The sequence below is a fragment of the Talpa occidentalis genome, unplaced genomic scaffold (genome assembly GCF_014898055.3).
Source record: "Talpa occidentalis isolate TD23 unplaced genomic scaffold, MPIMG_talOcc4v2.1 talOcc4.12, whole genome shotgun sequence".
Lineage (NCBI taxonomy): Eukaryota > Metazoa > Chordata > Mammalia > Eulipotyphla > Talpidae > Talpa > Talpa occidentalis.
The window spans coordinates 5,043,656-5,065,304 of record NW_023601212.1 but is presented as its reverse complement, the minus strand read 5'-3'; the positions used below and the strand labels follow the sequence as shown (position 1 = coordinate 5,065,304).

General features: G+C 59.4%; 1 protein-coding gene across 5 annotated transcripts; it reads right to left on the bottom strand.

Annotated features, from left to right (window-relative positions):
* Positions 1-2,056: 2,056 nt before the first annotated feature.
* Positions 2,057-21,640, bottom strand: PNPLA6 (patatin like phospholipase domain containing 6). Of its 5 annotated transcripts, none has more exons than XM_037504812.2 (34): positions 21,615-21,640; positions 20,435-20,498; positions 20,030-20,117; positions 19,792-19,874; positions 19,515-19,612; positions 17,344-17,484; positions 17,103-17,262; positions 16,746-16,826; positions 16,393-16,521; positions 15,932-16,012; positions 15,690-15,846; positions 15,284-15,367; positions 14,861-14,970; positions 14,590-14,757; positions 14,428-14,505; positions 10,747-10,952; positions 10,401-10,532; positions 10,202-10,325; positions 9,794-9,907; positions 9,474-9,549; positions 8,521-8,661; positions 8,263-8,326; positions 7,820-7,988; positions 7,480-7,662; positions 7,223-7,341; positions 6,900-7,056; positions 6,560-6,676; positions 6,413-6,482; positions 5,869-5,985; positions 3,899-4,200; positions 2,963-3,079; positions 2,666-2,762; positions 2,467-2,576; positions 2,057-2,353 (listed from the first exon to the last, which is right to left on the bottom strand). In XM_037504812.2, exons 2-34 carry the CDS (start codon positions 20,459-20,461, stop codon positions 2,279-2,281), a joined length of 3,975 nt encoding a protein of 1,324 aa, XP_037360709.1. In that variant the 5' UTR covers positions 20,462-20,498; positions 21,615-21,640; the 3' UTR covers positions 2,057-2,278. The 5 variants fall into 5 exon arrangements, with proteins under 5 accessions (XP_037360709.1, XP_037360707.1, XP_037360708.1 ...); XM_037504810.2 differs by having other exon boundaries at positions 21,141-21,637; XM_037504811.2 differs by having other exon boundaries at positions 21,453-21,637.
* Positions 21,641-21,649: the final 9 nt, after the last annotated feature.

The following is a 21,649-nucleotide window of genomic DNA, read 5'->3' as shown; positions in this document are numbered from 1 at the left end:
CAGATTCCTGTTGTATTTTGTTATCACAACCCTTACAAACCAACACCCATTGGGGTCCTGGAAAGCTCCAGTTCCCCTCCAACTTAACATGAGCACCCCAGAATCTGGAAATCCGACCTAACCTAGCTGATTCAAGTCTAGGGCCTATTTCAAGGGGAGCTTCAGAGGAGAATCCAGAGACTGGCCGTGGGGTCCTGTCTGGATGACCCTGTGTTCTCTGGGTGACTTCACCCAGCCCCTCCATGTCAGAGTCCATTGGTGTCCTGTGGCCTCTAGACTTGTTCCTGGGGCAAATCTCTCTCCTGAATCTCCATGCCAGAAGTCCAAAGTGCGTGCCCAGAGGGAGCCACCTGTCCCTGAGGTCCCCTCCTGCTCCTCAAACTCAACATGGTAAAAAATGGAGGCCAGGATCTCCCCCTGCTCCTCTGACTCAGTGAAGATGCCCCCTCCCTAGTCACCTACACCAAGGCCCCCTGGTTCTTGCTGGCATCTCCTGCCCCCCTTTCCATTGTGCTTGGGTATTGGGGTCCCTCCTGGACACCCTTCCTCCTCCCCGAGTCTGTGTCTGCCCTAACTCAGGCCTCCACTTCACTCCTGGCCTCTAGACTCCAGCCACGACCCAAACGATCCACTTGCTTCCAGAAACAGAACTATTTTCTCTGCTCAAAAACATTCCTGGGCCACTGCCCAGGTCGGAGAGGAAAGTGGTGCAGCTGCTGTGGAAAGTTTGGAGGTTCCTCCAAAAGTTGAACCCAGAATTCCATATGCCCTGGCAGCTGCACTCCTGGGAATATGCCCAAAGATGCTGAAGTAGGGTCTGAAATGTGTATGTGCACCCTCTGTGGTCACAGCGGCATTGTTCACAGAAGTCAAGAGGTGGAAGGTCCCTGAGGTTCCATCACCAGGTGGATGGACGGGCGAGACGTGGTCCAGCCAGACAGTGGGGTGTGATTCCTGACACACACTGGACATGGGTGGACCTTGAGGACGCTGGGCTGGGCTGGGTGAATGAGCCAGACACAAGAAGACACACACTGTGTGACCCTCCACACGAGGATCCCAGAGTAGTCGCACCCAGATACAGGAGGTGGAATGGTGGGTGCCAGCAACTGCAGGGGGTGGGCAGTTAGAGTTTAATGGGAACAGAGCTTCTGAGTTGGGAGATGCAGAAGTTCTGGAGGTGGATGGTAATGACGGTGCCCAATACTGTGACTGTGACGCCGAAGAGCTGCTCACTTCAAAATGGTTAATTAAAATTTTGTTAAGTATATTATAGTAAAGCGCACACACAAAACTTCCAGGGTTCCCTGTTGCCCTCAAGATAATCTTGTGAATGAGCCTGCTCTTTCCACTCTGGGTTCAGCATGTAGTGGGGGCAGTGCCTGATGCCACACTAAGCCTACAGCACACAGTAGGCACATGAGCTGTGAGCGTCAGGGGACCCCCGGCCCAGGCTGGAGCCCAGTGTTCCTGCTGATGTGGGGGCGTGTACTGACAGCTTCCCCACTCCACGGGGAGGCGGCTGAGGCTGAGGCTAAGGGAGGGGTGAAGGCCACGGGGAAGGGAAAAGCTGGGGATTCACACCTGGCAGTTGGGCTCTAGTCTAAGCTCTTAATCAACATGCGAGGCCAGTGAGCAAGGGCCGCTGGGGACAGGGCTCAGCACAGAGTAGGGCAATTCATTCCATGTGAACTCAGTTGAGCACACAGTGGGGCAATGCCAGGGAGCCCCTGAGAGTCAGGTCCTTAAGACCCTGCCTGTGTGTCAACTGGCTTCAGCAGTGCTGGCTAGATCCCAGGCACTCACACAGCACCTGTGCACAGTAGGGCTGCCCAAGGGGCAGAGTCTATGGAAACCTAGTAGGGAAGAGGGGTGCTAGCACAGGCGCCAGGAGCATGTGATCCAGGCGTAAGCATGACATTCAGACCCCTCGGTCTGGATCCAGCACCTAGTGGACTACAGGTGAATTGCAATAGCACTCACAGGGGAGGAGACTGGGCTTCCCTGACTTGAGGACCCATGCTGTTGCTTGGGTAAGCACCCCCCCCAAATACAACATGAGGTCACTTTCAAGAGGGGAAGGTTTATTGGGGGCATCAAAGGTCATCATCAGTGCAGTGCTTTCCACCCCCATGGGGCGGGCAGTCCAGTGTGTGGGTCCTGGGACCAGGAGTCAAGGAGACCCAGGGAGGTACAGGCATAGCAGCAGGCAGAGGGGAGGTGAGCTGCCCCCACGGGGCCTACCCAGCCCGGCGATGGGCCACCCCTCCGGAGGTGCTCAGGCCTCAGTAGCTGAGCCGGGGGGGTCCTGGGGCAGGCAGCGCCGGTGCCGCAGAACCGACTTATCTTCCTCCTGTAAGGACAGGAGGGCACACACATTGGGGCACAGATACAGGACACGTCACCCAGCACGTGTCAGGCATGTCACCCCTCCATCCCCTGGGGCCCCGGGCTGCCCACTCTCACCATCTCCGAGGCGGTGCTGGGGCTCGCACCCTCAGGGGAGCCCCCCTCGTCCCGTGAGCAGTCAGGGCCCGCGTCCTCCTCATACTCCGTCAGGCAGTCAGATTCCTCCCCTGTAATCGGAGTGGGAGCCAGTGAAGGGACATGAGGAGCCTAACACCTCCATCACGCCCCACCTCCCAGGGTGCCCTCGGCCCCTCACCATCGGCACAGCCGTCAGACACATAGCTTGTGGGTGGCTCAATTCGGGAAACAATCTCGGCCAAGTCGGTGAAGCCAGAGGTAGGGAAGGTGAGCACCTACAGGGCAGCACAGACAGGGTCTGAGGGGTCTGGTCAGTGGAGTTTTGGGGGTTCAGAGGTCCCGGGGGAGAGCTCTATGGTCTAAGGGGCTTTGTGAAACCCAGAGAGGTCTGGATTCACCTGGGATTTGGGGTAGACTCGGAAGGGCTGGATGAACTCCTGTTAGAATCACCCCCCAGGGGAGGTCATGAGCTTACATCTGCGCGGCGGCTCTCATTAAGGTCGGCAGACCGCCGGTCGGTGAGCATCTTTTCAATGATGTCGCCCCGGGTCCAGCCGCCAAACACGGCCTTTCCATACTGGTAGCCCACATCCTGCAGGAAGCAAGGGGGCTGGGGCTATGCCTGCAATCCCCCAGATGTGCTGCACCTTGTCCTCTCTGCTTGTCCCCATTCTACCTGCCCCTTCTCTGGACCCTCAAAAGTCTGATCTCTGGGGGTGGCTAACATTTGAAACTAAACCTAGTCAGCCACATGTAGCACATTCACCCTAGATCTTTCATACTGTGTCCTTGCCAGACATTACCAATCAATCTTTTCACATTCTTTCCCAATCAGCCCCATGCAGCATGCCAGGTGCTAAATGTCATGAGATGGTGGTGTGCAAACTTAATTCAAGGTCTGCAAATATGCAGTGAACGCATGGACATCGCCATCTCTCATGCCCGTAACAGACATCACTAATCCATTACTGATGCTTTCCCAGTGAGGCTGAAAGGGCACCAGATGTTTTCAGTCAGGGCGCTGGGTGGCAGCTACTAATCAGTTTCAGTTGGAATGGATATGAATAGGGTCAGTGGTATGTGACACACACATTCCTCCATTGCTCTCCCAGACTTGCGGTCATCATTAATTGACCACAAATGCAGAAGCTATGTTAGGTAGAAATCTCTACACACAGCTTTAGGCAGTGCAGCTGACAAAAAACTCAATTCACACATAGCACATGCAAGCACAGACCCCTTGCCACACCCTTGCCCTTGCAGACGTCACTAGTGAATCGCTACTCTGCTTTCCACAGATTTCAGTTGGGAATGGAGCCCTGGAATCCTTCCCCTCGTGTTGCTCTGGGCTTTAAGTGGTAAAGCTTTGCAAGGTCACCACGCTGGCACCGTGCCACTCCCACCCGCTCACATAGATCTGGTCGAACTTCCCGAAGTCCATGGTCTTGAAGCAGTCAATGGGCGGGCGAAGGTACTCGCAGTAGGAACTAGACTTGACAACCTCCAGCTGCCGCACACAGGACACGTAGGCCAGGCGAGACTGGATCTCGGCCATGTCTGGAACCTTGATCTTGTCTGCCCAGGGGTTCAGCCGCTTCCACAGCAGCCACCAGCCAGACAGGCTGTCCCCATAGGTGCTGAGGTCTGTCTCATCCTGGCTCCCGACGTCGATGGCAATGACCGTCTTGGCACCCATGCTGCGAGCGATGTCCGCTGTGGGGCCAGGGGGTCAGCAGGCTGCTCTCCATCAGGGCCCAGGGCAGGGAAGTTCAACCCAGTCCCACAAACACCCTCATGCAAATGGTCATACAGAAAAACCCATGCAGACAACATGCTGGCATGCAAACGGCATGGAAATAGATGTCAATGAGGTTGGGGCGGGGCATGGAGGCTGCTGGAATTTTAGGTCTGGGGAACCAGACCTAGAACAGATGGAGGAGATGGAGAGAGAGGGGCAAAGTCCCTAGGAAAAGACACAAGGTCATGTGGAAGGGGACAGCGGTGTGGAAGGAGAGTGACATGTACAGTTATAAGGATCCCAGGGGCAAAGATGTATGCATCAGAGATAGGAAGACAGAGGTGAGAGATGCAGAGAGACCTGAGAGTGAAGACATCAGGAGCTTTGAATCTGGGTGGGGAGAGGGATGTGGGGTGGAGCGAGAGACAGCAAAGGGCAGGGACACAGGGAATTCAGGGAAGCCCTGGGCAGAGGTGAGGCCGGGGTGGTGGCCCCACGAGGATGTGGCGTGTCCATGGGTACATGGTCTGTGTGCCCCAGTGAGGCCCCGGAGGGGTGGGGACAGCCCCCAAAGACACAGTCCCCATAAAGGGTCACCTGTGCACTGCATGAGCATGTGCGTGTGTGTGGGGAAGGGGACACGTGCCCACATCTGTGCCCCTGCATGAGCCTGCATGCACCCCCATCACCTGCGTGCGCCTGTCTGTGTGTTTGTGAACACACCGACCTCTGGGTCTGCCTGCATCTCTGTCACACCGGGGCCTGCAAACTCATTTCAGTCCACGCATGCCTAGCTCAAGGCCAGCGTGTGTTTCCTGTAAGTGCCCACCACGCACGCCTGTGTTGCATGTGCCCCTGGAGCCCTGTGAGTGAATACACCTCTATGGAGCATCACAGGGAGGGACCAACGGGCTTTCTGTAAAGGGCCACAAAGAAAATGATGTCTGCTTTGCGGGCGTCCACCCCACTGCTTGGCCCTGCCACATGCATAGAGGGCATAGGCCATGCAGGAACGTCTGGGCAGGCCATGTGCTGATAAAACTGTATTTGCAAAGGCTGGGGTCTGATTTGGCCCATGGGGTGTAGTTGGCCCACTCCCAGCCTCTAACCCCACCAGTGTGTGAGTGTGTAAGTGTGAGAGTGTGTGTGTGTAACTAGCCTATGTGTACTTGTGCACACCTCACCCCACCGCTCATCTACATGGTTCCAGCCAGTGGGTGTGAAAGAAAACTGAACTGGGTCAGGCAGGCGCCCCCTTGTGTGTGAGGACAGGAGCACGCGTGTGAGGGGTGTGCAGGGCAAGCGTGGGCAGATGGGCACATGAGGGTCTGGCCTATCCTGCCGGTGCAGGCGTTCCCAGGTCTGACTAGGTACGGGGACCCCTCCCACCCAGAGAGCAACGGTGTGCCCGCCTGGAGGGGCTCCTGTCTACCCACATGCTGCGGCCGGGCACACATGTCAACGTGTGTGCACTTGGGGCTGACACACACAGGCACACCAGCACGTATGCCTGTCTTGGGCACATGTGGCCTGCTAGGCAGTGTGCGTGTCTGCCCATGTGGGTCTCTGACCTCCCTCTGCCTCACCGACCCTCTGCCCGCGTGTCTGGTGCTGGCGGTGTGTGCGAGCGGGCAGCCACTTGCCTGGCAGGTTGTTGATGTAGCCGCCGTCCATGAGCAGGTGCCCGTCCTTGGGGTCGCACAGCGGGGGCAGGTAGCCCGAGAGCGTCATGCTGGCACGCACGTATCGCCACAGGGAGCCTGCCCAGCGGGACACACAGACACAGACACGCACAGACACGCTCAGGCACGCTCGGGGCCCGGCCAGCCTGGTGGGTTTGCTGACCTGGCACGTTGTTGACGTAGCACCCGTCCACCAGCAGGTGCCCGTCCTTGGGGTCGCAGAGCGGGGGCAGGTAGGGGCAGTAGGAGGCACTGGCCCGGACATAGCGCCACACGCAGCCTGCAGGGACGGCGTGAGGGGTGAGGTGCCTAACGGGCCTCCTGGCTCCCACCCTGAGGACAGACATACCTGGGGCCTCTGGGCATTAGTGGGTGATGGTTAGTGGTCAGCAATCAGGCCAGAGCAGATGGTCACGCGTGTTAATGTCCCTGGTGCTCGGCTGCCCCCTCCCACCTGTGCCCTCTCCCACTCGGTCAGTAGGCTGTGGGTCAGCGGGACACTTACCATCCTTGTGGACACGCATGGCTGAGGCAGTGATGTCTGTGGTCACATTGAAGTACGGCAGCCACAGGTCCTGCGGGAGGAGACTGAGGTGGGTTGGAGTGGGGATTCGTGGGGAGGGGCAGTGTGGACGTGGGGGGGGTGGCGCACCTCAATCTGCTTGTCCTGGAAGACACGGTGGATGCTGCGGTTGAAGGCGGAGCCCGTGAACATGGAGGTGACGGGGTAGGTGAGGTCCAGCACAGGCTCTAGCACTGAGGTCATACTCTAGGAGAAGGGGTCAGCTGGGGTCAGGCAGGAGCCACGGGGGTCACAGAGGGGCCACAAGTTGAGAGCGAGCAAGGAAAATTCAGCGATGCAGTGTGGTCTCTCAAGGTCATCGCCAGGGCTGCTGGCTGAGCTGGGGTTGGGCGCTGGGCCAGAAGTCATAGAGGGGTCATGGGGGGCCCTGGGGGCACCCCACAGGGCCCAGGTATGGGGGAGCATGCACCTTGGCCCACTCCCGGGCCCGCTGCTTGGTGCGGCTGGCACTTCGCTCCTCGGCATACAGGGCCCCGATGAAGGAGCCAATGGATGTTCCGCCCACCAGGTCAACCGGGACGCCTGCCTCCTCCAATGCCTTCAGTACCCCGATGTGTGAGCAGCCCCTGCAGGGGGGAAGGGACCCGTGTTAGGCTGGGGCTCTCCTAGGCTCCGCCCCCAGGAGGTCTTCACCCCACCCCCCAGTCAATGAACAGGGTACAGGCCTGCCCCGTTGGGAGTCTCACCCTCAGGCACCCCGACCCTCCTGGCAGAGCTGGCCCCACGGCTCACCTGGCCCCGCCGCCGCCCAGCACCAGGGCGATGGTGTTTCCCGTGAGCACCCGCGCCAGGCGGGAGAAGTCGCTGTGCCTGTCGGCGCGCCTCGAGAACACCTTCTCGTAGAGCTCGTGCTGGACACGGGGAGGAGAGGGCCCGTGGGGTGGGGTGCAGGAGGCAGCATCTGAACCCCCAGCAGGGCCCCAGCACCACCCCCAGGGTCTCCAGGACCCACCCCTGGAAAGTACAAAGGGACCGGCCCCGCCGCTCACCAGCTTGGCGGGGCTGCGGCGTGAGAAGAGGCGGCGCGGGCAGCGCAGGTGCAGGTGCCCCGAGCACCAGCTGCGCATGTTCAGCCACTCGACCGTGCGCGTGGGGCCTGCGCCCTCCTCCCGGTGCAGCAGCACCAGCTGCTTGAGGGCACGGACCGCCGTGTTCTCCAGCATCTGCTCCAGCTGCGGGGAGCAGGGGGCGGACGTCACGACCGCTGGCCCCTTCCTCCCGCTCCCCCACCCCGCCAAGCCTGGGCCCTTGGTCACCTAGCCCAGGGCGAGGGCTCAAGTGAGCCGCACGGGAGCCCAGAGACCGGTGGGGCTGTGACGGTCTGCAGACCTGGCCGAGCGTGGGGTCCTGGTCACCCAGGCCCACGATGAGGATGCAGTCGGCCTGGCGCAGGCAGCGCACAGTCCAGGGGGTCAGAGACATGTCGGTCTGGTAGAGCACGATGCGGTGGGCGTCCTCCTGCTGCGCCAGCCACCCTGACAGCCGGAACTCCTGGATGCTGGCGCGGGGTGCGGGGGTCAGCTCGGGCTGGCCTGGGCGCTCCCGCCCCCCAGAACCATGTGGCCCACTGCTGTGAGCACTCAGCTCGGACACCCAGGCCCCCACAACACATCTGTGCCTTCAAGGGATGCATTCTGGATTCGTCCCACTGTACCCCACTGACCAGACGGGAGGAAGCATGCCCCTTGGTTCACAGGCTGGACTCAAACCAGCCTGTGATATGAAAGACCCCCAGACGTCAAGCCGACCCCCCACCAGCCCCCAGCACACACCTGTCCAGTGCAGAGGCTCCTAGGCGGGCCCGGATGATGTCGCTGTTGAGGAGGAGGGTGGGGCCTGAGGATGGGCAGGGAGGTCAGGAAGCAAGTTCAACAGCGCTGGGGGCCTCTTCCATGAGAAAATACCCCTCTCTCCTCCCACAGCTGTTCCGCACCCCCGCTGGCCACCAGGCACCTCCACTCACGGCCTACGTCCACCACATGTGTCCCCCACAGGCCGGGGCTGTCACGCAGGCCCCTCCCCAGACTGACCGATTGCCTGCAATGCATGCTGCAGCTCCAGCGTGAACGCCACCATGGGCACCTCGGCGCACACGGGCAGGATGGCCACTGTTGCCAGGTTGCTGGCCGGATTGGTGAGCTCCGAGTGAGGGGGCATGCCTAGCCCCGAACCTGTGGACCCCAAAGGATGAGCTGTGCCAGGCAGGCCCGGTCTGCCATGTCCTACTCGCCCAAGGGGTTGGGGCTCAGTGCGTAGAACAAACTGGACGCTCAGTGGAAAATTCCTTTATAGCAGAGTCAACAGGCTCTCAGGGTCAGAGACCTTAACGCCCTGCTCCACAGCCGCCCCAGCTGTGGAGGGATGCCAGGTGGGTGTGAGCAAGCTTTCGTATGTGAGACTGGGTGGGGGGATATCTGGGGAAGACCCAGGGTCTGAGGAAGTTCTGGGGTGCAGGGCTGGTGGAGGGCAGGGCTGCTTAGACGCAGACCCTCAGGCTTACATTCCAGTACACATCAGATTTGATGTCCCTGGGTGCCTGAGCTCACAGACACCGAGCCTCCCAGCATGCCCTGGGCCAGAGACCATGCCTCCCAGTAACCCCCTTCCCAACCAGTCCAGGGCACAAAACACCCGCCCATGAACTCCCTTCCCAGCATGCTCTGATCAGGACCCCTCTCCCAGTGTGGCAGGATGTGGAGTTCACGCCCACTGACCTGACTCCAGAACTAAGTCCCCCCAGGCCCCGTCCCTCAGCAGGACAGCCACGCTAGACTCCACCACCAAGCAGGTCCTGGTTTATGCCTTTGCTTCCCAGCATGCCCTGGAAGCTGGGTCTCATTTCTTGCTTCAAATTCCACCCAGAGCACAATTTACATGCTGGACTCCGTTTCCCAACATGTCCTGGATTCAGGGTTCCTCTTCCAGCACATTCCAGGCATTGGACTACATCCCCCAGCACTCCCTGGAGTCAACTGGCCCTCACCGGGGAAGGGCCCTTGCAGCTGCTGCAAATCCCCCAGGATTTTCTGGCTCAGCAGGTGGATGAGGCGAGTCACGACCTGGGGAAGTGGAGGCAGGAGGTCCAGTGAGGCTGGAAGGGCAACTGTTTGACCCCACCTTTCCCTCTACTGGGGCACCTGGACCCTCATTATCTGGGCCCCACACCAAGTGCCCACCTTCACCTGGCGACTCTGCCTCCTCCCTTGGAGGTCCACCTGTACTCAGGCCCCCACCCTCACACTGGTCCCTGGCCCCTCTGGTTCTACCCCCACCAGGAGTTCAGCCCACACCATGTGGAGGCACCTGTGGGTAGCGGCGCTTGATGTGGCCCAGGGTGCCCTCGGGGAGCTTGGCCAGCTCTGTGTCGCGCACTGCATGCACTGTGGTAGCACGTGACTGCCGCGTGAGCGCCTCCACCTAGGGGCGGCGTGCGTGACCAGGGCTGCTTGGGTCAGGGGAGGGGAGAGGAAGACGGCGAGGTGCAGAGGTACTGCCTCTATACCCAGAGAGTTCCCCAAAATGGGGTCGGGGAAACAATTCTGGGTGGAGGGTGAGGACAGGGATCCATGCTGGGCAGAAGCCCCCCTTTTTGATGGAGAAAGATCTGAGGGCCAAGTCAGAGCAGATTCCCCACCCCTAGGAGACTGCCCTTTGTGCTCCGCACCCCCAGGGAAGGAGGGAAAAGGCCGAGGACAGTGGGTGGGGGCTCACCACGCCCACGAGGTCCCCACGGCCATACTCCCCCACCAGCTCCTTCTTGCCACTGCCCCGCTGGATGACGCTGCGCAGTCGCCCGTTGAGCACGATGTAGGTACAGTCCGAGCGGTCACCCTGCCTGGGGGAGGAGGAAGGTGAGTGGCTGGGCCTGCTGCGGCAGGGCCTGAGCCGCGGGCGGGAGTGGAGGCCACACCTGTAAAGCGCACGGCCCGCTTCCACTGCTGTCCAGTCGATGGCAAAGTCCATCTGGCGCACAAAGGACGACATCCTCGCGGCCACGGTGTGCGCGGCGCTCAGCACCACGCTGGGCTGTGCACGCATGATCCTGCAGGCAAGGGCGGGTGTGCGTGGGCTGGGGCACCCTGGAAAGCCCTCAGGAAGGGGAGAGGGAGGCCTGAAGGTGGCGGGGGAGGGCTCGAATCTGCCCTGGAAAGGCAGTGGACATCCAGAGGGGTGCCCTCTCCAGGGGCTAAATGGAGCTGGGCCAGGGAGTTCCAAGTTCTACCCAAGTTCTACCCTGACATCGAGCCCGGTCATACTCATAGAAGTCGGACTTGGAGATCCGTAGGAAGGTGCAGTCGCGCTGGGCACGCAGCGTGAAGATGAGGGGCTCGCCTGTGAGCACCGCTAGCTGCCCCACGAGCTCCCCTGGCTGGGCCACGAACAGGCACACGTCCTCTGCCTTGTCAATCATGCGCTGGTAGACGTGCAGGCAGCCCCAGAGCACGAAGTGCAGACTAACGTCCTGCGGGCAGGGGCAGGGGCGGGCACGGGGTGACTCTCCCTCCCCAGGTCGGGTCAACGCACTCCAGAGGAAAGGCGAGGGAAGGAAAGGTTGATGAGAAAGCAGGCTTTGGTGAGCTCTGAGTGGACAGCACAGATTTATTTATATTCCAATTTGGCAGCCAGGGTAGACACCACGAATGGATCACCGAGCTCAGCCCAGATCCAGGTGTGCAATTCCTTCTCAGCACAGCCAGCAAGAGGCTGGGAGGCCTGGCCTCACAGGGCCCAGCGGAGTGGAAGTCCCCCTTGCTGGGGCTGGGAGAATGGACAGCCACGAGTGAGAGAATAAAGTTGGATCTTTACCTTTAGTCATGTCAAAATGCATCAGTTCATAAATTTAAGAGCTAACACTATAAAATTTTTAGAAGAAAATACACGGGTCAATCTTCGTGACCTTGAATTTGACACAGATATGCAAATATTCACAGATATGCCAATGCAACAAGCAACAAAATAAAAAACAGATAAACTGAACTTGATCAAAACTTAAAAAAACTGCACATTGAAGGACAACCCAGAGCCCGGGAGAAAACACTTGCAGATCATATACTGATAGGACTGGCGTAGCCACAACAGATAAAGTATCTGAACTCAGGAATAAAAACACAGCCCAATTTTTTCAATGGGCAAAAGCTCTGAGGACACTTCTGATGGCCAACAGCCAAGACCCATGATGCTCAAAATCCTGAATCATTAGGAAAATGCAAATGAAAACCACAACGAGATACCATATCCTACCCACCAGGATGGCAAGAATCAACAACTGCTAGAGAGGATGTGAGGAAATGAGACTCCTTGCACACGGCTGCTGGGAGTGTAAAGTGGTGCAGCCACTTGGAAAACAGCCTGGCCAAAGCTAAAAACAGTCTTCAAAGAGTCAGAGAGAAAGCGAGCTGCCACGTGTCCTGACAATTCAACTCCCAGGGACACGCCCGACAGAAGTGACCGGGCACGTAGCTGCCTATACACGTGGGCTCATGGGTCCACACGCATTCATACGTCACTGTTCACAGCGGCAGTGGGAGCCGCAGCCAAAGGGCGGAAGCACCCAAGGGTCCACCACAGGTGAATGAACATGAACAGCATGGCCTGTCCACACGCTAGCATATGCCCCAGCTGCACGGGGATGAGGCGCTGACACTGCAACGTAGGTGACCCCTGACAGCATTACGGTTAGTGAAAGTCCAACACAGCAGGTCACAGGCTGTTCTCTTCACATCAAATGTCCAGAGCCAGCTGATTAGTAGTTGCTTAGGGCTAGAGGGGGACATGAGTTAGGAGGCTGATAGCCAAAGAGTGGGGTTTCTTTCAAGTGAAGATGAAAGGTTTTAAAATTGACAGTAGTGGGCCTCCCCGGTGGTGCAGCGGTTGAGCGCTGGGTTGCGAAGCTGCCCGCAGCCTCTGCGGCGCCGGTTCAATCCCCGGCTGCTCCCCGGCCACCGGAGGAGGGTCCCACATGGCGCGCAGACCTCTCCTGCCACCCGCTGCTCCCCTCAGCAGTGTCCTTCGGTCCTTCTGCCTGCTCTGCTCCCCGCTCTGGCTCTGGTGAATTCTCTCACCCCCCCGCGCTTCTGACTGTACCCAGTGCTTGTATAAACAAAACAAACAAACAAACAAATAAATAAATAAAAACATGCCTCTATAAAAAAAATAAAAATAATAAAAAAAAAGTTCAAAAAATAAATAAATAAAATTGACAGTAGTGATGGTTGCACAACTCTGACTATAATAAAAACCAGTGAGTTGTACTCTTTAAATGGGGCACGCAGGCCATCCCTGGTGGCGTAAGGGGTTAAGTCTCAGAGCTATCAAGCTATCTGCAGCCACTGCGGCATAAGTTTGATCCCCGGCCAGGGAGCTACCCACATGGCTCAGCAGACTTCTCCTGATTTGCCCACTGCTTCCCTCAGCAGTGGATTTTAGTAGATCACCTGTTCTGCTCCCCACTCTGTCACTGGTGAATCCTCCCACTCCTGCACCTCTGGCCTGCACCCCAGCTCTTGTATACATAAATAAAAATTCTGAAAAAAATAAATAAATGGGGCACATAGTATGTGAATCATATCTGGATAAACTATTATAAAAAAATTCCCCTTTGCCCCCATTCTCTATGTCCATTCCAGTCCTGATGACTTCCTTTGGCTTCCCACCACAGGATATTTGCATGAGCTGCTCCTGCTGCCTTTGTACCCAATTACTCCACCCCACTCTCCCTCTTTAGCTGGAGGTCACTTTCTCCGAGGCGCTGCCTTACCTAAGTCAGACTCAGCAGAGAACAGCCCTCCCCAAGCAGACGCCTCCCTGTTCTACCTCTTTCTAAACCAGGAACTGAAACTGCAGACGGAAGGAAAGGTTCCTTCCTCAGCCACCACACCGAGCCTCTTGGCACGCAACGAAGCCTCAGTGAGGCCAGAACACAACTGGGAGCCCTGGGAGAGGCACCTCCCAGGAGACAGAAAGTCATGCTGGAAGCTTCTAAGAAATTCCAACTCTTTGGGGCGTGAATGGAGTTAGTGAAACCAGGCTGCCATTTGTCATCAGATCGGGAGGCCTGTTTCTTCACTGCAGGACTCGTCAGAGCCCTGCACACACTGGCGATGTGCACCGCAAGCTCCCAAGGAGGACAGAACAGCCGGTACTCCCCAGACTCATTTGACCACGGATCCCTGCCTTGTGATTTGTATCCCATGAAACACACTTTGGAAAATGCTTGTGTAAAGTGGGGTTTCTAGGCCTTGGCATTGCTGACATGTGTGCCACCAGGAGGCCCTGAGCCCCAGCGTCTAGAGTTGGATCAGAGCTCTGGGTCTGGATTCCAGTTTGTACACATTATTGCCTGCCCAGCAGGGTCCAGGACCAGAGGCAGCCAAGCTTCAGAGTATACTGTGAAACTGAAAGGGCAAGAAATCGAGGTCATGGGAAAGGTCAGGGTGGGTGAGAAATCCAGGGGCTGGGGTTCCAGGGTAAAAGACTCAGGGGTTAGGGGTAAAATGTTGATAAGGAAAAAGGTCCAGAATACATGGGGTGGGACTCAGAACATGAGAGTCAGAGTTAGAAATCACAGACTGAGGGGCCTCCCTGGTGGTGCAGGGGTTAAGTCTCAGAGTTATCAAGCTATCTGCAGCCACTGCAGCACAACTTCGATCCTCGGCCAGGGAGCTATCCATATGGCGCAGCAGACCTCTCCTGTCTCCCCGCTGCTCCCCTCAGCAGTAGATCTGCCCCACTCTGTCTCTGGTGAATCCTCTTACACACACCCCACCTCTGGCCTGTACCCCAGTTCTTGTATGCATAAATAAATAAATCTTTTTTTTTTTAAAAGAAATCATTGACTGAGAGGTCCACACATATGACCGAATGGCAAGGGTCAGCAGTTAGAGGGAGAGAGACCGCGGATCAGAGGTGCGTGGCCTAAAGTCAGAGGTCAGCCTTACCTGGTCTCCCTGGCGGGCAATGATGGTGCCCGCTTTGGCATGATGCAGCAACACTCGGCTGTTCAAGAGGGAGGGGTCCTGAGGAGGAAGGAGAAGTGAGGCCAACCTGCTGGGCACCCCCCACCTCCCTCCCCACCTTGCTCCCCCTTGGCCAGTACCCACCTCAATCTGCATCAGCTTGGCCAGCTCCCGCTTCGCCGCCTCAAAGATGGTGCTTGTCTGGCGGCCCTGGTAGGGCCCAAAGGGGCAGCCGCCGGTGGCGGACTCGTCCTCACAGTAGCTGTACTCGCAGGCACCGGCTGGCTGCTCCCGGGGCTCCTGAGTGGGGGTCTGACGGGGCAGGGCCAGTGACCTCCTGGCTCCCTCCTCCCGGAATGCCACCGCTGGCCAACCGCTGGGAGGGAAGTGGGGTGGGGAGAGGGCCGGGCCTTACCCTAGCGGGGGCTGCCTGGGGGCCCCCTGAGGCCTCTTCCTGTAGTGACACAGAGATCCGACCTCGCTCATAGGCCATGTCAAAGTCTGAGCGCGGGCCGCCCTGCAAACCTGCGGCGGAGCGGGGTGGGGGGGACATGAACAAGAAGCATAAGCGTATAAGAGTAACTGCAGCTGCAACCTACACAACCACAAGCTACATCCAGATGCCACGTCCACGCAGGCACCGCTGATCACCACACCCCTCAGCATCCTGACCCTGGTGGGAAGGCAGCACCTCACGCACTCCCACGGAAGTCTAGAAGGCGCTGTGTGCCCGTTTTGTCCATAAGAAAGGAAGGCCTGGCGGGCTTGCATCCAAACCTAATCCCTTGCCCCAAACCAGAAGCTCGATGGCCCCCCACCCCTCCCCAGCGCCTCAAACCTGAGATGTCTACTGGCATCGAGATGCAGCGACTTAGCAGGGGCGCGGAGGGGGCTTCCAGGGAGGTGGGCTTCACCGGGTCCCCTGGGGGAGACGTGCGTTCAGGCTCTTGCCCTCAGAGCCACCTGGTCCAGAACTAGGACTTAGGGGCGGGAAATTGGGAGGGGCCTGGGAGGGGTCCCCCCAGAGCCCTTGGTAGGGCTAGAAAGTGATGCCAATGGGTACATGGGGCTGAGGCCATGGGGGCCAGACAGAGTCAGAGCAGGAACCCAGCGAAGGGGCAGCTGGGAAGGCAGGCAGTCATTTCTGAGGAACTGAGCAAGGGGCTGGGCAGTCGCTGGGCTTCTGGGAGACGGGGCTGGGCCAGCCTCTGGTGCCAGGGACCAGGCAGGGATCACCTCAGTACCTGCAGGCCCAGGCAGCGGGGTGGGGTCAGGTGGCCTGCCAGGGGCCTCCCTCGGCTCCTCCGTAGCTGAGGTGGTGACCATACGCTTGGAGCCACGCACAGGGCTGGTCCGGGCTTGCAGGCCGGGGCTGGGGAAGAGGCGCAGGGGCTGGATCTCCTGGGGGCAGACAGCAGCCTTGTGGCATGTACTGAGAGGCGAGAGCCGCTGCCATCCCCCTCCCTGTCCTCTCCGCAGGACTCACGTGGCTGAAGAGCTCGTTAGTCAGACCCAGGTAGTTGTGAAGAGCCAGGAAAGTGACCCGCTGCAGCCTCACCATGATGATCTGCAGGGGCCGCGGGGGGTGACCCAGAGGGGGTGGTCAAGAGGGGCAGGCCAGAGGCTGGGGGTGGCCCCAGGAGAAAGCTGGGACCAAGCATTGAGAGAATGGGTCTTGCAAGAGCAAAGCAGGTGGCAGCACCAAGGTCAAGGCCAAGGTCGAGGTGGGAGAATGGGGGGCAAGGGCGACTGGGTGGGTCTTGAGAGGGAAAACACAATCAGGCTGAATGCCTGGGGAGAGGACCCACCCCCAGGCGGTTGATGGGAGGGTAGGGCAGGGAGGACTGGCTGCTCAGGGCTGATAAGCACAGCTTGAGGGCCTGCTGGTTGCGGGTCCCAGCCCACAGGTGCCTGGGTGGGCAGGGAGGGCGGAGGGAGGCCACCGACCTGCACCACCCGCACCAGGCTCTCCGGGTACTTGGTGAAGACGGCAGAGAAGGCCTCCACTGGCAGCCGCAGCACAGTGGAGTCGCGGGCCGCCCTGGCAGACACGGTCCGCTGGGGGTGCTGGTGACCCTGGGTCAAGGGCGGGGGTATAAGAGCATCAAGATCAAGGGCTCTGAGTCTCCTCACTACTCTCTGACCCTTCAGGACACCAGGGCCTTAAGGGAGCAACGTCAGCATCAGGGCCCTATGACAGACCGGAGTCCCAGGCCACTCTCCAAACACGCCCACTGGTGGTGTCCTGCAGCCCCAGCCCCTGCATCCCCTCTGCCCCCACCCCCGCCCCCGTCACTCACTGTGATGACATCCAGGATGCTCAGAAGGCTGTTGACGCTGTCCCCAGGAACCACCTCCTTCACCACACACTCCTTTCCATCCTGAGACAGGCGGCTGCTGAGCGGGGCTGTCCCACCCCTGCAGTGACCAGCCAGCCCAGCCCCTGAACCCCTCGGAACTTCCAGCCAGCACCCCTTGGCTGGCCGTCACTAACTGTAACCACGCCCCACACCCTAGGGCGTCCCTTCTTGACTCCTGCCCACATCTCAAAACCCCACCAACCCTACGACCAACAGCCACGCCTGCCCATGGCCATGGCCCCCTGCCCCTCCTCACTGCCCGGCTCCCTGGGGTGCCCCTGAGGGGTGGCCACTTACAGGGCCTGGCAGACAGAGCTCTAGCAGTCCATCCTGCACCACGTAGATGCTGGCATCCGGCTGGCCTGGCCGGAAGACATAGTCGCCCTGGCTGAGTCGCTGGAAGACCATGTGCCGGCAGAGTTCTAGAAAGAGCGGCTTCTCGAAGTGGCCCAAAACCCTGTTGGGCGGGAGCAGGGATGCAGGTCAGCTTAGCCCCAGCTCTGAGCCCCACACTCTACCCCCAACGCCGGGCACTGACCGGACGTTCTTGAGCATGTAGAGCACCTCGGAGGGCAGGTGGGAGTTGGCCAGGTCGCCCTCCGTCAGGTCAGCCTCCAGCACCGAGGGCGGGGGCTCCTTCCGCTGCAGTGTGGGGGCCTCTTTCTGGATGCGCAGAATCCTGGCGGGAGGGGGAGGAGTCGGGTAGGGACAGGCAGAAGGCCCAGACAGCCATGAGACCCCTCACAGCTCTTCCCTCACATTACATAGAGCAGGCACCTGCCCACCCAAGTCGGCCCCCACTTGTTTTTGTAAATAAAATTTTAGCGGTACGTAGCCCTCTTCACCTGTTTGGGTATTGTCGTTCATGCCACATTGGAATCGAGCAGTTGCAAGAGTTTCATGGTGCCTTCAATGCCTATGATATTTACTAAGTGGCCATTTACAGAAAAAGTTTGCTGACCGCTGATGTGAAACCCTGAGATCCCTCCTCCACCAGTCACAGGCCATCTGAGATGAATCCCCTAGTGAGGCACAGCCCTAGCACAGCTGCCAGGTCATGGGCAGACCCCTGAATAGCATCTCTATATCATGGACCCCTGAGAGTCTCTCCAGTTGTGAGGAAGCTTCACTCAACTGGCAGACCTCTGGGGCAGCTTCTGTTGCACGAGGAGACCCAGACACAGACTCTTGGCTCTTTGTAAAGAATCCTGAGACTGCGCAGGTTACAGAGAGGCCTGAGGTGGCCCCCGTGACAGTCACAGGTCCTTTGACAGCCCTTACTACATGCGGAGACCCTAGATATCGCCCCGCTGCTGGCCGGGGTCAGCACTGCCCTGCATGTCATGGTGACGACTGAGATGATCCCTCCAGTGGTCACGAGACTCCTGAGCTGGTCTCCACGTGAGCAGACCCCTAAGTTAAACTCCATGATACAGAGGAATCCAGGTACAACCCCTCTTCTGATCAGGGAGGCTGCAACTATGTCCTCTGCAGGCTACACAGAACTGAGACATCGCTCTGATGACCATGAAGACATCAGCGGAGCTCAAGGTGTGCAGGCACTTAGACAGCCCCCATGATGTGGGGAGGCTTGAAATACCCCCTGCAACTGATCACAGAGAATCCAGAGACAGCCGTGGCCCCAGTCACAGAAAGCCCACGACAGCAGTATGGGATGACCCTTTGGTGTGAAGAAACCCTTGAAACAGATCTTCAAGTAGGCCCTCTGAGGAGTCCCCAACTTACAAAGCTCCCTGGACAGCCTTTCTCAGATACCAGAGATTGCCCTAGCTGATGATGGACCTTGAGCCATACTTCCTATGTTGCTAGTGCAAGAAGCTTGCAATGACTTTTTTTATTAAAGATTTATTTATTTATGCATACAAGAACTGGGGTACAGCCCAGAGGTGTGGGGGCGAGAGAATTCACCAGAGACAGAGTGAGAAACAGAACAGGTGGATTGATTGAAATACACAAGCTTGCAGTAACTTCTAGGGAACAGAATCCCCTGAGCAGGACCTTCCTGGTGGCACAGGGGTTAAAGTCTCAGCACTATCGCCAGCCCCTAAGCGGACCCACATGGCACAGCAGACCTCTCCTGTCTCCCTGCTGCTCCCCTCAGCAGTGTTTTTCAGTAGATCTGCCTGTTCTGTTCCTCACTCTCTCACGTGACTCCTCTTACCCCCTGCACCTCTGGCCTGCACCCCAGCTCTTGTATGCATAAATAAATAAATCTTTAAAAAAAAAAAAATCCCCTGAGGAGCCTCCCTAGTGTGGGAACAACTCCCTGGTAGGTGGCACAGAGAGGTGCTTTCTGATGTAGAGATTGGTGATGTAACTTCAGGAGAACAGAAACCAGAGATAGCTCCTCCAGCAGGTCAGACACACCCACACTGAGGGGATGTGTGGGGAACCCATGAAATGGCCCATGTGGACACTCCAAGTGGAGGCCCCTAAATACAGGATAAGGTATCTAAGATACCGATGAGTCCAAAGAGCTCAGTCACCCTGTAGCAGGGAGCTACTGAGCTAGCCCCATGAGACAGAGATCCCAGACACTGCCTGTCTGGTGCTGGAGAGCTCTGAGTAAGCTCCCAAGACAGTTCAAAGGGTTCAAAGCACCTTTGGACACACGCTTTGGTGTGGGCTGATCCCTCAGAAGGCCCCAGACATAGCCCCCAGCACCAGGGACACTCAGCACAGCCTTACTTTTTGGCAATGTTGAGCATCTTAAGTTTCTTCTTCATGCGTGGCCGGGAAGTGGTGGAGACGGAGGCGTCCACCAGGGAGGAAGTGGACTGTGATACCTGGGGGGATCAAAGGTGGGGGGCTGGTAAATCGGTCAACGAGTTTAGCGCCTAGGGAAGGCTGGGGCATTCCCAGAGGTCCTTAAAAGAGGAGGGCGGGCTCGGTAAGAGGTGTAACTAGGGAGAGGGCAGGGCTTCTGTGTGGTCAGCGGGCACCCCCGGGGGGCCCCTGCACTCACCTTCCGCATAATCTTCCGGCCATAGAAAAGCACTTTGTCTCTCTTCCGGAATCGGTACCGCGGGCCGTCCGGGGCTGGGGTTTCTGGGGTAAGTGGGGACAGGAACGCTCAAGGCTCTGAACAGGCTCCACACGGCCCGCAGCGTGCAGATTCCAGCAAATGCCATCTCTGCGGCTCAGGGAGCCCGGCATTTCAGCTCCCCACCCCGCGGCCTCCCAGAGGGCCCCCGGGTCCTCACTCGGCACTCGCAGCCTCCGCACCAGCAGGAGGATGAGCACAGCCGTGACCAGGATCGCCACTCCGGCCCCGATCATCACGCCCAGCACCTGCGGGACGAACGGCACTGGCTGCACGTCGCATACTCGCCCCGCCGAGCCCTCCGGAGCCCCGTCGCACTCCGCCACCTCCGCCCCCGAGGAGGTCTCAGCCAGCTCGGGCCTCGACGTCCCCATCTGCAGGATGGGCCAGCGCGGCGCCCTCCCCGGGGGCGCAGCACTTCCCCGCGGCCCCGCTGTCCGCGGTGCACGCCGGGAAACGTAGTTCGGCCTGAACTGACGTAGCCAGGTCTCGCGGGACGCGATGCTGCGCGCCGAGCACGTCGGGAGTTGTAGTCCCCGCGGCGCCGCACCAGCCCAACCCTTACCATTCCGGTTTGCAGCGGGGCCTCCATCACTTCGGGCTGGGCGGCGGCTTGGTAGTTCGGAGTCCTGAGGAATTTGAAGCAGGAGGAACCGGTGCAGGTCGTCACTCCGGACCCGCCCCTTCCCTGTAGCCAGCCGTTCCCCCTTAGCCCAAGCCCTGCCCACTTCGCACCCGCCGCCTGGACGGCCCTTCAGGGGCCCGGGGTGCAGCTAGAGTCGCCGCGCGCAGATGGGTGGGGCAAGCTGACCTCGGGGTTCGGGCTAGGCGTGAGGCGTGCCCCAGCCTGCCTCCCTTCACCTACTCATCGGGCGGCCTGACGCCCCACCAGTGCGGCCCCACCCTAGGGCCGGAGGGCGGCCGGCCGGGCACCGCTGTCAGTAGCCAGCGCTCGAGTCCCCGGAGGACACTGCTCCCTCCCAGCGGTGGCCCCTTCTCCGGCCTCTGCCTGGCGGGATTGATCAGTCCTGACCCACCGACCCCTCGGCCGCAGTCCCTTGCAACGCACGCCCCCCGCCCCGCGACCACTGGGGGCCCCAGGGACACAGGGCCCCGAAAGCCACGGGGGCCGGGAGACGCCTGGCTGCCGCCCAAAACCTGCGCCGGGGACACCCAGGGATCGGGAGCGACCACACGGGGGTCCTGGGCTGATGCCGAGGTCGTGGGAGGTTCTGGGATGCTCTGAGTGGGATGCGCTCGCAAGACGTTACTTGGTTGCTGCTGGAGACTCGCTGTCCCGTAACAGCGGCGTCACGGGGTCTCCGGCGGCGCGGAGCAGCGCGGGGGCTGCGGGGACGACGCTGACGCCATTGCCGGGAGCCGTAACCGGAGGCGCCGGAATGGCCGGGGGCGCTGGAAAGTTCCCGAGTCTAAGGATCGCTAGATTCCCGGGACTTTGCCGGGCGGCGGAGGGTGTTCCCGCGCTACTGGAGCATTAAAGGAAATCTGGGCGGGTCACGGGCCCTGGAGACACTACCTGGAAAATTCAAGGGGGACCAGTCCCCGGCCACCCTGGGGCGCACCTGGCTACCGGCGCGGAAACACCTGCCGGGAAGTGGGGGTTGGGAGGATCAGAAAGTCTGGGACTGCCAGGAATCGGCGGAGGACGGATCTTGGGAAAGCCGGGGGCTCGCTGACGATCCTCGAAGGGACACCCCTGCCGGCCGGCGGGAACTCGGACTCACCCAGGGGCTGCCGCCGGGGTCCAGCCCGCACCGAC